Source organism: Hydra vulgaris, chromosome 10 (genome assembly GCF_038396675.1).
Source record: "Hydra vulgaris chromosome 10, alternate assembly HydraT2T_AEP".
NCBI lineage: Eukaryota > Metazoa > Cnidaria > Hydrozoa > Anthoathecata > Hydridae > Hydra > Hydra vulgaris.
Window position 1 is genome coordinate 4,591,160 of NC_088929.1, and position 13,841 is coordinate 4,605,000.

Below are 13,841 nucleotides of genomic sequence, written 5' to 3' on the forward strand. Positions count from 1 at the left end.
TGTTACTGCTGTATCTTTTCAATCAATGAGATTGAAATATTCATCAGCATCAAAGTTCGGCTTTGGTATCCTGAACTGGCGAAGATTAGACAATTTTTCCAGTCATGCTTTGAGAATTCTACGTAAACCTAACTTGCAGATGTTTTTTCTTTTATTGCTGATCATTGACAACAACACATTTTCGGGGTGTTCGAAGACCCATTACATTGCAGTACAGGGTCTATAATAGGGTGGTTCTAAAAACAACATTTTTTGAAAACGTCTGAAAACACCCCCTTAATGTGTTTTATGTAATAAATTAATACTATATTTTAAAATTTTTTGAATAAAAAAGTTTTTTAGGAGTCGCTCAAGACCCTTAAACATCAGACGGGTCCCTAATATTTTGAAAAAAAAGTTCTTTAAAGGCATATCATGTTGGGTCTCAAAAGAAGTAAATTTTATAAAAATATCAAAAATAATGAAAAAAATTTATGAAGACACAAATTAAAAAAGTTTATTTAAAAAACTATGAAAATATGTACATTTTTTTATTTTTTGTTAGAATCGATAGTTTTTAAGCCATATAATTTATACTAGTAATCTTAATATAAAATAATTTACAAAATTTCTCTTCTTTTGAGACCCAACATGATATGCTTTTAAAGTATTTTTTTTTCAAAATGTTAGGGACCCGTCTGATGTTTAAGAGTCTTGAGCGACCCCTAAAAAAATTATTTTATTCAAAAATTTTTTAAATGTGATATTAATTTATTACATAGAGCACATTTAGAGGGTGCCATTAGACATTTTCAAAAAATGTTGTTTTTAGAACCACCCTAGTCTAATATGTCTAGCAACTCTTGAGTTAGGTAATGCAATAACTGAATTGTGCAAAAAAGATGTCTCGCATCATCTTTATATGACGGATGCATTTTAATAGTGAACTAAAGTGGAGCATAAACCTTTATGTTATATGTGACCAAATGTTTAAGATTGATTCAAGGCTCTTCACTTGCAAAATATAGACATAACACCCTATTGGTTGTGGTAAGCCACCAAGAATGTTTTAAAGCTCCAGGGTTTCTCTTAGTGCTGGCGAACATTCTCCCATTGATAGGGCTTTTTTTTTAACATCTTCGCTTTCAACAAGGCTGCAAGCAGCCATTATTAGAGTTAGAAGTTACTAAAAGAGAAAAGATGAAAAAGTGCAAGAAAACGATTGACAGACGACTTAAAAGATTGCAAATTATATGAATCAGGAAAGCAAGATAAAGGTAGGGAATTACAAAGAACTGATGTTTGAGGAAAGAACTAGAGGAATAAGAGTTTTTGGAGCAATTATGACCAGTCACAGAAAAAGGATGACTTAATTGAATGACAAATAACATGAGAATGAATTTTAGTAGATGGAACAAGAAAGCTAGAGCAGTACCCGTTATAGTATTTGTAGAAAAAAGAAAGAGAAGCAACATTACGACGATGTAATAATGTAATAGAGGCTGGCTGCAAGAGCAGGTCCAACTATGTTTAAAATGCATTTTTGCATCTTGTATAAAAGAGAAAGGGCATCATTATAAGATCCACCCCAGATATGGCAACAGTATTCCATACAAAGCCGGATTTGAGATTTATAGAGTTAAAAAATAGAATCCGGAGTTAGAAAGTGTAGAGCTCGATAAAGAGATGCAACCTTAGCAGATGCTAATTTTGCAACGCATTTGATATACTTTTTCCAAGAAATAAGAGTTAATCTTAGAAGATGAAGGGTAGATGACTGATCGAGTACATTACCATTCATAAATATAGGAAGATCTAAATTATTGCAATAATGTTTGGCTGAAAAAATTGAGTTTTAACTGAATTAAAGTTCAGCCACTGTGAGCCCCATGCTGTAGCAGAAGTGAGATCCTTTTCAAGCTCAAAAGCCCTCTCCAAGCAATCAGAGAGTGTTGACTTCTTATCATGACAAGAATAAATGGTAGTATCATCAGCGAGCAATGCCACCTTAGATGTGAGAATATCTGGAAGATCGTTAATGTAAATTAAAAAGAGTATAAGGCCAAGAATTGAACCTTGAGGACCCCTGAAGTTACGGAATAAGAAGAAGAGTGTTGTCCATTGAAGACAACTTTTATACACTACAATTGGAAAGGAAGGATTTAATAATATTAAAGATGTTACCAGATACACAGTAAGAAGAAAGCTTATGGAGAAGACCAGCATGCCAAACTTTATCAAAAGCTGTAGAAATGTCAAGAGCAATAACCTTAACCTCTATACCTCTATCTAATGCATGATAAAACCTATCGGTTCTAACTGTTAGCAAATCAGCTGTAGAATGAGAAGGTCATAAATCCATATTGATGATCAGTTATTAAGTTATTAGATTCAAGATGAGACATTAAGTGTTTGGTAATTAAAGATTCAAAAACTTTGCTAATGATAGGAAGAAGACTAATGGGACAGTAGTTAGATAAATCAGATCGCTCCTCAAAGTTTTTGAAAATAAGAATAACAGATGCCATTTTCCAGCAGGCTGGAAAACAAGACTCTGATAAGCATTTGTTAAATAGTTTTGAAAGTATAGATGCTAGCTTCATAAGCTGTAAAAGAGTCTAAGCAGGAAATCACTTTAGATACAGAAGTTGGAATGTCAAGCAATGGATCAACCTGTTTGACGGCTTTATCAGGCAGAACGCAACTAGATGAATCAAGAGATGATATTGTTGAAAAGTGCTTAGCAAACAATTCAACTTTGTCTTTAGGTGAGGTGACAAAGTCTGAGCCATACAAGAGAGGTGAAATAACAGATTTGCCCTTATTATTGATACTGTTAAAGATTCTGCAGAAGTCATGAAAGCCTAATTTTTGTGATGAAATACGAGATTTCATGACCTGAAAATAGCGGGCTTTGGTGTTAGGCAAAACCTTTTTACAATGGTTTCTAACAGTAATAAACAAGCGTCTGTTTTCTGGAGAATTGTTTTGCTAATAGATATGGAAGTAACAGTTTTGATTGGAAATTGCAGTAGCACAATGTGAGGAAAAGCATGGAGAAGAGTGAGGCTTGACCTGAAATCGTCAAGCCTCACTCTTTCTCCAGAAGCAACACATAAGTCAAATAGAAAGGTAAATGATTCGGTAGAGAAGGGTAATGATTCGGGTTGTCTGGAAAGCGAGGTGGAAAGTTGACTATTTGAGTTAGAGATTGAGAAAGGCAAAAGTTGTGGGCTTTAATGCCTGCAGAGTCACTGACACTAGAGCCAAGCCATTCAGTGTGATGAGCATTAAAGTCACCAACAACAACAATATTGGCTGATGGATAAAGAGAGAGGGCTTGGTCGATTTAATCAGAAATAACATCAAAAAGAGTGCAGTCTTGAGATGAAGAAGAGCGATATAGAAGAAAGAGAATGGCGATAGAGTAAAATGGTGCTAAACAAAAGCACATGAAAGAATAGTCTGTGGACTATTCTTTCATGTGCTTTTGTTTCAAACCTAGTAATCCGACATATGGGTGAATTCTTAAAAATGTAATTGCCTAGGCCAAGCATGTGGCTATTGGAGTCTTCATGAATCAAAGAAAGATAACAATCAACACTAAGATCACAAGACAGACAGAACTGAACAGATTTTCCGACAAATGGGTGAATTCTTAAAAACGAATTGCCTAGGCCAAGCATGTGACTATTGGAGTAAATTTTGTTTTGAATTTTGTTGAAAAAAAAATTTTAAAACAGCTAAACTGAAACCACAATTGAGTTTTTATCAACTTCAATGACCTATATTATTGTGCGGCCTTCTTTTTTTAACGTTTTCTACAAAGAATACAAAATATAGGTATGTTTTACATAAGCAACATTTAGAGGATGAATGCTCAGCTATCCTTGAGGCTCTCTTTTGGGATACATAGACCCTCTCTAAGGGATAGTTGTAATTCCATTGAGCTTTAGATGTAATACGATTTAACATGCATTTACTCATGCTGAACTTCAAAAGAAATATCGTAAAAGCCAGTTAGAAAAATTGGCGAAAAAATAGTTAAAGAAAAAGAATCAAAAAGAAAAAAAGAAAGAAGAATTGCTAAAATAGAGGCTCAATGAGAAAAAGAAAGGCAATAAATAAGAGAGAGTAGACAAAAAAGCCATTTTAATATTAAAATATTAAAGGCTTAAGACAAAAAAGCTGTAACGGTAGTGGAATTGCTCACTACCAGCTGGCCTCAACATTAAATCTGAGTTTTAGAGCTGTACCCTCATTAGGATATGATAGAATGAGTTGCCTAGTCATAAAAACAGAGACACAAGCAAAACCCATGCATTGAGTCAAGAAGATCCAGCATTCAACATCCTAAACTGGAAACAATGTATTAAAAATACTTCTGCGCCAGCCTATTAGATGAAGAAGGGGTGTGAGGCTGGTCAACAGATAGAATCTGTTTACCGCTTAAGTCTTTGCCTAGGAGGCGTTCTACAAGACATTAGCCGGATGCATTTAACATCTGCCCAATATGAGTATTTTTATCGAGACACCATCTCTAGCCTTTGTTCAACCAAGAGCCCCAAGGCAAAAGTTGGGGCTCTTGGTTGAGTGTTTTAAGCCAGAGTTGGCTTCTCCTAGCTTTTGCCTATAAAAGCATATCCTACAAGGCAGCAGGATAGGAAGCAGATTGTACTGAGTTACATGTTACCAGTAGCAGGATAACCTGACCTGACATTTCACACATCTCCCACCCCTCCAGACATTTCCCACGGATATTGTTGATTGGTGGTGAGATTTGTTTAAATAATGATTGGCAGAATCACTTCAATTTGATCAAACTCAACTGATATTGTCTGACAATTTGCTAGTGCTTTACCTTTACCAATCGGTCCACTGAACGCTTGTGAACCTGACGTCAATCTGTCTAAAAACTGTATTAAATGCCGTATAGGCAGTTCATTTGAATGTAACATTCAAATTAGCCACTGCAACGGCTTTCTGTTATCTTTTACAAGTAATAATATAACACCACCTGCTCAGCCGGTAGCATATTTACATACTCCACAAGGCGATAGCACACATGCGCCCGCGCACGATTTTTCGTACTTTTTTATAAAGAAACATATTTTTAAATTTTTGAAGAAGTACTTACTGTACCTATATATTGTTTTCTTTCTGACTATATTACTAAAACAAAAAAAAAATTTGAAACTCATAATTAGAATATTTATTTTTCATTGAAAGCAATAAATCTTAATGAAATTGAAATTGAAATAAAAATAATGAAATTTGGCTTTAAATATATCCCAAGATAGAGCAAACGCCAAAAGTCATGGAGAAGGGCATTAATTACATTCAACTTTTCTTTTAAAATAAACCCTCACGATCTTTGTATAGTTGTGTACTTTAATTAAAAAAATGTTATTCTAATGTACTTACGTGTTCTTTGATTACTATACATTTATAAAGCGACACTTCAAATGTAAACACAAAGGTAAATAAAGTATAGTATATAGTACGTAATTTAAAAATATGTTTCTTTATAAAAAAGTACGAAAAATCGTGCGCGGGCGCATGTGTGCTATCGCCTTGTGGAGTATGTAAATATGCCAGCCGGTATTTACATTTGTGTCATCGCAACCTATAGCAACAAAGTGTTTAACGTCAATGTTACTATCTTCAATGAAGCTAGCAATAGAATTTTTAATATCCTTTGCTGTAGATCCTTTTGGTGTAACATGGCCAAGATACAATGATTCTGGTTCTTCAACTAAAGAAACGTGTTCCTCTGTAACAATGCGAAGGTAAAACTTAAAACCCTCTTTATTGTTGTTCATAGTTTTTTCCTTTCTACCATCAAAGTAAATGCCACTAATTATTTTTAATTCTTGAGTTTCATTTCAATACGCTTCCTTTTATATTTTTGGCGTTTTTTGCTGGGATCTATAACACTGGATGAATCGTGTTTGCTGTTACAATACCATAATCCTTCAGCACTGCGGTAGCTATTGCTGCTGTGGACCGGTCAGAAATACCATATCTGTTGCAAGTACGTGCTAATGTTGGAAGTTTTCGACATGATACTGATTTTACATTACTCGAAAGAGTAAATGGTGACCAAATGTCATAAAGTTTACCAGCTTTGATTGATGTTTTGTTGTCAGAGCAATCATCAAGAATCTAATCAGCAATGCTGTGGTCAACTGAACTTATGTAGCCTTTTCTTCCTTCTCTTTGTAGTGTAAGAAGCGTCTTGTCTTCTTCTATTGTAATTAATTTTAAAGCATCTTCATGAGCAATATCAAGTTCTTTGTTTTCTTGAGAAAAAGTTTCTTCATTTTTTTGCTGAGTTTCTGTTTTGCGGCCTTTATTCTTTTTCAGCTTTCCGTATTTCTCAACAAGTTTTTCAACATGTGTTATAACATGATAACGTTGCTTTGTCAGAACTCTAGCTCTTTGCCAAAAGTCTAGAACCAGATCTTTTTATTTAAACTTATTTTATTTTTAACTTATTAGTTTTCTAAAAAAAATAATAATGACTCATAAGATTAGGAAATAATAAAATATTGATAATATTCTCAACATAATTAGTAGAATAGATGTGATAAGTGATGAGAAATATTAAAAATTGTGTGTTCGAGCAATCTTGCAAAATTAAAAAACTGGCTGAGCAACCCTTAAACATTAACATATTGTATCAAAAATTTCCCAATATCATTTTTTATTAAATGGAACCAAATAAAATGTTGAAAGCATAAAGAAAAGTTTTTTTTTCAATGCATTTATTTGTCACCCTAATGTTCATAAGTCGGAAGAACAATTTCAGACATCCTTTGGCAAACCAAAAACACTACAAGCCACCATCTTTCGAGTTTTCCGCTCTGTCGCCATTTTGTAGTGTTTATAACTGGCAATATTCTGATACTCTTTTGTACACTACAGTCTACAATGCACAAACAATACACTATAATGCAGGTCAAAATTTTATTTCACTTACATGTAATTCAAATCCAAAACCGAATACAATATTAGTGACATTGATACAAGCTATAACTCTATTTTATAAAAACTATTTGTGAATGATAAATGAATCTTTAATAATAGACTAGTATTCAAAATACTATTTTGAATAGCATTCTGAATGATATTCAGAATATCCAGAATACTATTCTGACTAGGATTAAAAATTCAATATTTCATTAATTTTCTTCCAAATAATAATGCAAATAAAGAGTTGATATTAAACAGAAGATTTAATTTCGTATCTTTGAGAAACAAATACAATAAAAAAACAAAGCATTTGAACAATGGCATTGGTTTACTAAATGTGAATGTAGCAAAACTGGTTTATTTTTATTGATTTTATGCCTACTTTGATGAACTATGCCTCTGGCAGTTCATTGCAATGGCTTTTGGTCTCTAATTGTAGAATCTCCAGAATCATTTCTACCATATCTTGCATAATTATTTGGATGTCTCATGTACATCCACTCAAACATCGTACTCAATGAAAACATGCAAATTTTATGTACTAACCCCTCCCTCTTCTCTCCCCCCCCCCTCATCCTTAACTCAAAGCTTACTGAGGACCCTCAAGATCTATCACAATCCCACTGAAACTTTTACACATTACTTATAATATGTCAGGACAGTTTTTCCTCACTATTATACATTTTTACAAAGATAAAAAAAAGTTCACTACACCCTAATGTCCAGGTTAATTAGTTTTTATGGATATCGTCTTCTTGTTTTACCTATTTTTTGAAATATTTAATAGTTATTCTTTACATTTAAACCAACAGGAATTAAGTAAATCATTGCATTTTGTCAGTGACTTACAAAAAGACTTCATTTCAATCGTTTGGAAAAAATCAAAGTACGTTCACTCCATTTATTAATTTAATTTGGGATGAGCAACAAAAGTACTTAAATACTTCAAAAAAAGAACTTGTTATATCGTTATGATTATTTGGTATTGGTTAGATTTGTTTCTATTATGACGAATTAGTTTTCAATGGAAAAACAAATTTTGGGCTTGGTCATTTTAACCAACTCAAATGCATTTGAGAGATTACAAAAACTATATTAAACCACAAAGAGGTTATTTTTTACAATTTCATGTTTAATGAAATTGTAAAAAAAAAGTTTAAAGGTAAAGAATTTTTCTGATCTTTTAATGGTTTGTCAAACTTTTGTTTGATAAAGTAAAAATTCTGGAAAATTTGCTTTGGGATAAGTATTCTGGTTTGTGATAAGTATTCTGGTGAATAGGATTAACTAATATTAACTATGCAACTCTAAGTAAGGCTGATGAAATTGCAACACATGTTCTTGTTTTTCTTGTGAGAGATATTAAACTCTTTTAAATAGAGTTTTGGAAATTTTTCTACAATAAACAATCAAACTATTCAGTTATTCCCATTATTTTGAAAGGACATTTTAGAACTTTCATGCAATCCAAAAGTAATTACTACTACAAGTGATGGTTCCTTGTGTAATTGTAATTTTTTATGTATGCATTTGGTATGACAGAAATACAAGATATTTCATCAAAAATAAATTTGCTGATGATAATTGATATATATATATATATATATATATATATACAGGTGCTATTCTAGGAGAAAAGTTTGGGCGGCGTTACCCTCCATCCTGGAGAAATTTAGCGGAAAATCAACATTTTTTTGCAAAAAAAACAATATTTCCTGTAAAAAACAATTAAAATAATTTAATCTGAAATGAAATATGAAATAATTATTTTTATATAAATATTAGGGACCTTGTAAATGTTCAAGTTTCTTAGTGACTCGAGTCTATCAGAATTCCAGTCAAGTTATCTAGGACTCTTGTCCCTAAGAGTTCAAGAGTCTTAGGGACAAGAGTCTTAGAGAGTCTTAGAGGCTCAACTCTAAAAATATTTTTTATTCAAAAAATTTTAAATCTTGCTTTATTTTTTTATATAGAATACATTTAGCAAAGGCAATTGATTAAAATAATTTAGGGCTTGCAATTGATTGCCAACCTTATTTATTCTAACTCTGTAACTGTATTTATATTTTGTGTGTATGCCTGGTTATATTTTTAAATGTTCAATTTTTTTTTTAAAGTTTTTAGGAGTTCGTGATCTTGATCAGCCAGAGTCTTATTTAAAGAAAAAACTGCAAATGTTTGTTGATTTATTTACTTTTTACAATGGTTCATTTGACAAATTACAGCAGGTCTGATTTTGTTGTTTGTCTCGTTATTGGTTTTTTTTACTATAGTTTAAATATATATATATATATATATATATATATATATATATATATATATATATATATATATATATATATATATATGTATATATATATATATATATATATATATATATATATATATATATATAGTTATTTTTATAAATTTTTGTTTAGTGATTTTCTACTAATTTATAATTGCTCTGTTTTAAGAACATTGAGTACTCTATTTTGTAGAATACATTTTAAAATTGTTTATATATATATAAATATAGTATTTACAGGGGCAAATCCAGCATTTTTTGTTATTTTGGATAACTAACTTCCAGACATTAGAACAAACTGTAACATATATATGTTTATACTTTATGTCAAATAAGGATGCTTTGCAAAAAATTGTGATGATTGGAGTCTAGGAACAAAAAAGCCCTAAAAATTTGGCCCCAAACAGGAGAGCAACAAGTTAATGAACTATTTTTACTATTCTTAACTAATGTTATATTCATTGAAAAATTTTAAATTTCATTGTATATTCTTTGGTGTTTAAATTTTTTACGCTTAAAAGCAAATTGGTATCTTTCAATCAATTAACAACAATTGTAGTTTTGTTAGTAGCTTGGTATGCCAACACGCAACCCTTAAAGTTAGGAAGAGCTATTAACTTCTGTTAACTCCTAAAGATTTATTAATGTTAACCCAGTTAAAATCATTAATTAAAGATGATGGTGCTAAGCCAGCACATATCTTCCATGTATGGATTCTAATAGCCATTTGATACTCTTGATCTAACAATAACAGATTCTATTTTTTTAGGATAGGTATTGTGTGAACCTTATTGGGAATAATAATCCTAGAGCTTTCTTTTGTATACATTTGAGTTGCATAATTTTTTTGATATACTATTTCTCCAAATTTCAACACCATAAATTAAATCATTTCTAATTAAAGCATTGTATAAGACAACTTTAGACAAAGCAATAGTTTGTTAAACTTTCTAAACAGATTTCTTTACATATCTTTTTTGATGCTTGTACTATATGGCCATTTCATTTTGTTGTCCCAAAGAATACCAAGAATGCTAACACTTTTTTCTTTATAATTATCTCCACATTGGGTAACCTTGAGCCCTTGTAACTTATATATTTTTATCAAATATCATTATTTTTAATTTTTCAGGATGAAGTGATAATCCATTTGCTAAAAACCAATAAATTAATTTTAATAAAGCAATGAACCCATACATGTTCCTTGACCAACACCTAACTTTACTACTCTTTTGATTTAGAACTTCTAATAAAAACTGCCTTCTTTTTGTTAAAATATTAATTGATTCATTTTAAAGTTTGAATCTTGTCTATGTCTTTGAGTTTGTTGTAAATAATGTTATGGGTATAGCTATTAAAAGCTATTTTTACATCAAGTAAAATGACTGCAACAATTTCATTTGATTTCTATAGTCTGTTATTATATTGAGAATTTTAAAATAAGTATGTATTGCAATTCATCCCTTTTTGAAGCCAAATGTAATATACAAATACTTAAAAATATGTAAGTTAAAAATTAAATATGTTTGTTTAAAGTATATAATAATAATTATAATAATAATAAATATTAAATAATGTTAAATAATATTTTTAAATGTCTCAAAGGAAAATAAAATATAATAAGTTGTAGGAGTCTGTGTTTAACTAAATCAAATTTTATCCTGGTCAATATTATTCTGCAAATTGCAATTTATGCCTGACAACCTTTTCATTTATTGGAAATGGAGATGGACAAGTAATAAGCCATTCAATTACCAAACTTCATATATGAAAGTTTAAAAAAATAAATATAAAATAAAAAACTTAAACATAAATGAACTACCAGTTAAATAATAAAAAACTTAAACATAAATAAAAACATAAATTAAAAAATAAAAAACTTAAACATAAATGAACTTCCAATTAATGGCAAACAATATTGCATATTCTTGGTTCTTTAAAAATTTCTTTATTGAAAAAAATAAACGTTAAAATAAGAAAACATGAAACTCTTAAATCTACTTAAGCTTAAATCAATTAGGTAAAAATACACTTCTTCGAAAAGTGTTTCTCTCGGAACTATGCTAAGAAATGCTGTCTTTAATTTTCTTTTTTTAAGTATATCTTGTTACTTTTCTTTTTCAACAATGACAGCAAGTTTAAAATCAATTTTTAAAAATGCATTTTTAGTTACTTCAGATGGAATCTCGTGTAGAGATGATGTTTTCAAAATAAATAGTTCCTTCAGTTTTTAAACAATTGTTTTGAAAACTATTTGATAAAACACAAATGAAAAGGATAATAATCAAATATTAAAAGTTTAATACATTTATCTGTATATATATACAGACATACGTCTGTATGTCTGTATATATATACAGACATACAGACGTATATATATATATATATATGTTGTTATATATATATATATATATATATATATATATATATATATATATATATATATATATATATATATATATATAAATTATGTTAGTTTATTCTACAAACAGAGTGCTCAATGTTCTAAAAGAACAGAGCAATAATAAATTAGTAAAAACACTTATCTAATTTTTGATTACTTCAAAGTTCAGAAGAAACTTCAGAAGTAATCAAAAATTAGATAAGTGTTTTTTCTAATTTATATATATATATATATATATATATATATATATATATATATATATATATATATATATATATATATATATATATATATATATATATATATATATATAAATATATATAGATCTATAGTTTGTTGGCTTTGGGAAGAGCGGAAGGAAAAAAGTGATTCTTACGCCAACACATACGTCACTTTTAATTACTTTTGACTTTCGTCCAACATTTTCGTGTTGGACGAAAGTCAAAACCATTTATTTAATTACAAATTAATTGTTATATAAAAAAACCACAAAAACGCAAATTTAATTGACCAGAATGTTTTTAAAAACATTCTGTATGTTTTTAAAACATTCTGAATGTTTTTAACAATATTAACAATGTTTTTATTTTTATTTTTTTTAATAAAATGTTTTTATTTTTATTTTTTTTAATAAAATGTTTTTATTTTTATATTTTTTACTGTAAATCATGCGTGGAGTGTTGCTACATTGACTATCTTATAGCCTGACTCGGAAGGGAGTGCTGCTACATCGACTGACAAATAGCCTGACTCGCAAGGGAGTGCTGCTACATCGACTGACAAATAGCCTGACTCGCAAGGGAGTGCTGCTACATCGACTGACAAATAGCCTGACCCGCAAGGGAGTGCTGCTACATCGACTGAGGGGCAGGCAGTCTATCGTTATTAAAAAAAAAAATCCCCGTCTTGCATTTTAATTTTTACTTTTTGTCAACAAAATATGGAAAAAATTTTCGGACAACATCTAAGGGTTCTATATATATACATATATATATATATATATATATATATATATATATATATATATATATATATATATATATATAATATATATATATATATATATATATATATATGTCTGTATATATATATACAGACTTTCAGACGTATATATATATATATATATATATATATATATATATATATATATATATATATATATATATATATATATATATATATATATATATATATATATATATATATATATGTGATATAAATATATATATATATATATGATATATACATATTTTTTTATATATATATATGATATATATATATATATATCATATATATATATATATAAAAATATATATATATATCATATATATATATATTTATATCATATATATATATATGTATATATACACCACTGTGTATATATACATATATATATATATATATATATATATATATATATATATATATATATATATATATAGAACCCTTAGATGTTGTCCGAAAGTTTTTTCCATATTTTGTTGACAAAAAGTAAAAATTAAAATTCAAGACCGGAATTTTTTTTTTTTAATAATGATAGACTGCCTGCCCCAACCAAACCCTCAGTCAATGTAGCAGCACTCCCTTGCGGGTCAGGCTATTTGTCAGTCGATGTAGCAGCACTCCCTTGCAAGTCAGGCTATTTGTCAGTCGATGTAGCAGCACTCCCTTGCGAGTCAGGCTATTTGTCAGTCGATGTAGCAGCACTCCCTTGCGAGTCAGGCTATAAGATAGTCGATGTAGCAACACTCCGCGCATGATTTACAGTAAAAAAAATAAAAATAAAAACATTTTAATAAAAAAAATAAAAATAAAAACATTTTATTAAAAAAAATAAAAATAAAAACATTGTTTATATTGTTAAAAACATTCAGAATGTTTTAAAAACATTCAGAATGTTTTTAAAAACATTCCGGTCAATTAAATTTGCATTTTTGTGGTTTTTTTAAAAAACGATTAACTTGTAATTAAATTAATGGTTTTTACTTTCGTCCAACACGGAAATGTTGGACGAAAGTTAAAAGTAATTAAAAGTGACGTATATGTTGGCGTAAGAATCACTTTTTTCCTTCCGCTCTTCCCAAAGCCAACAAACTATAGATCTATATATATATATATATATATATATATATATGTATATATATATATATATATATATATATATATATATATATATATATATATATATATATATAT

The 13,841-nt window shown here is 29.2% G+C and overlaps 1 protein-coding gene across 2 annotated transcripts in view; it reads left to right on the top strand.

The window, feature by feature from the left end:
- The window catches only part of LOC105848255 (uncharacterized), a 60,643-nt gene that overhangs the window by 10,639 nt on the left and 36,163 nt on the right, over positions 1-13,841 (top strand). For both annotated transcript variants that reach the window (XM_065807118.1, XM_065807117.1), the window contains exon 3: positions 9,072-9,182. In XM_065807118.1, the coding sequence (XP_065663190.1) occupies positions 9,072-9,182 (111 nt within the window). The remainder of the gene's footprint in view (positions 1-9,071; positions 9,183-13,841) is intronic.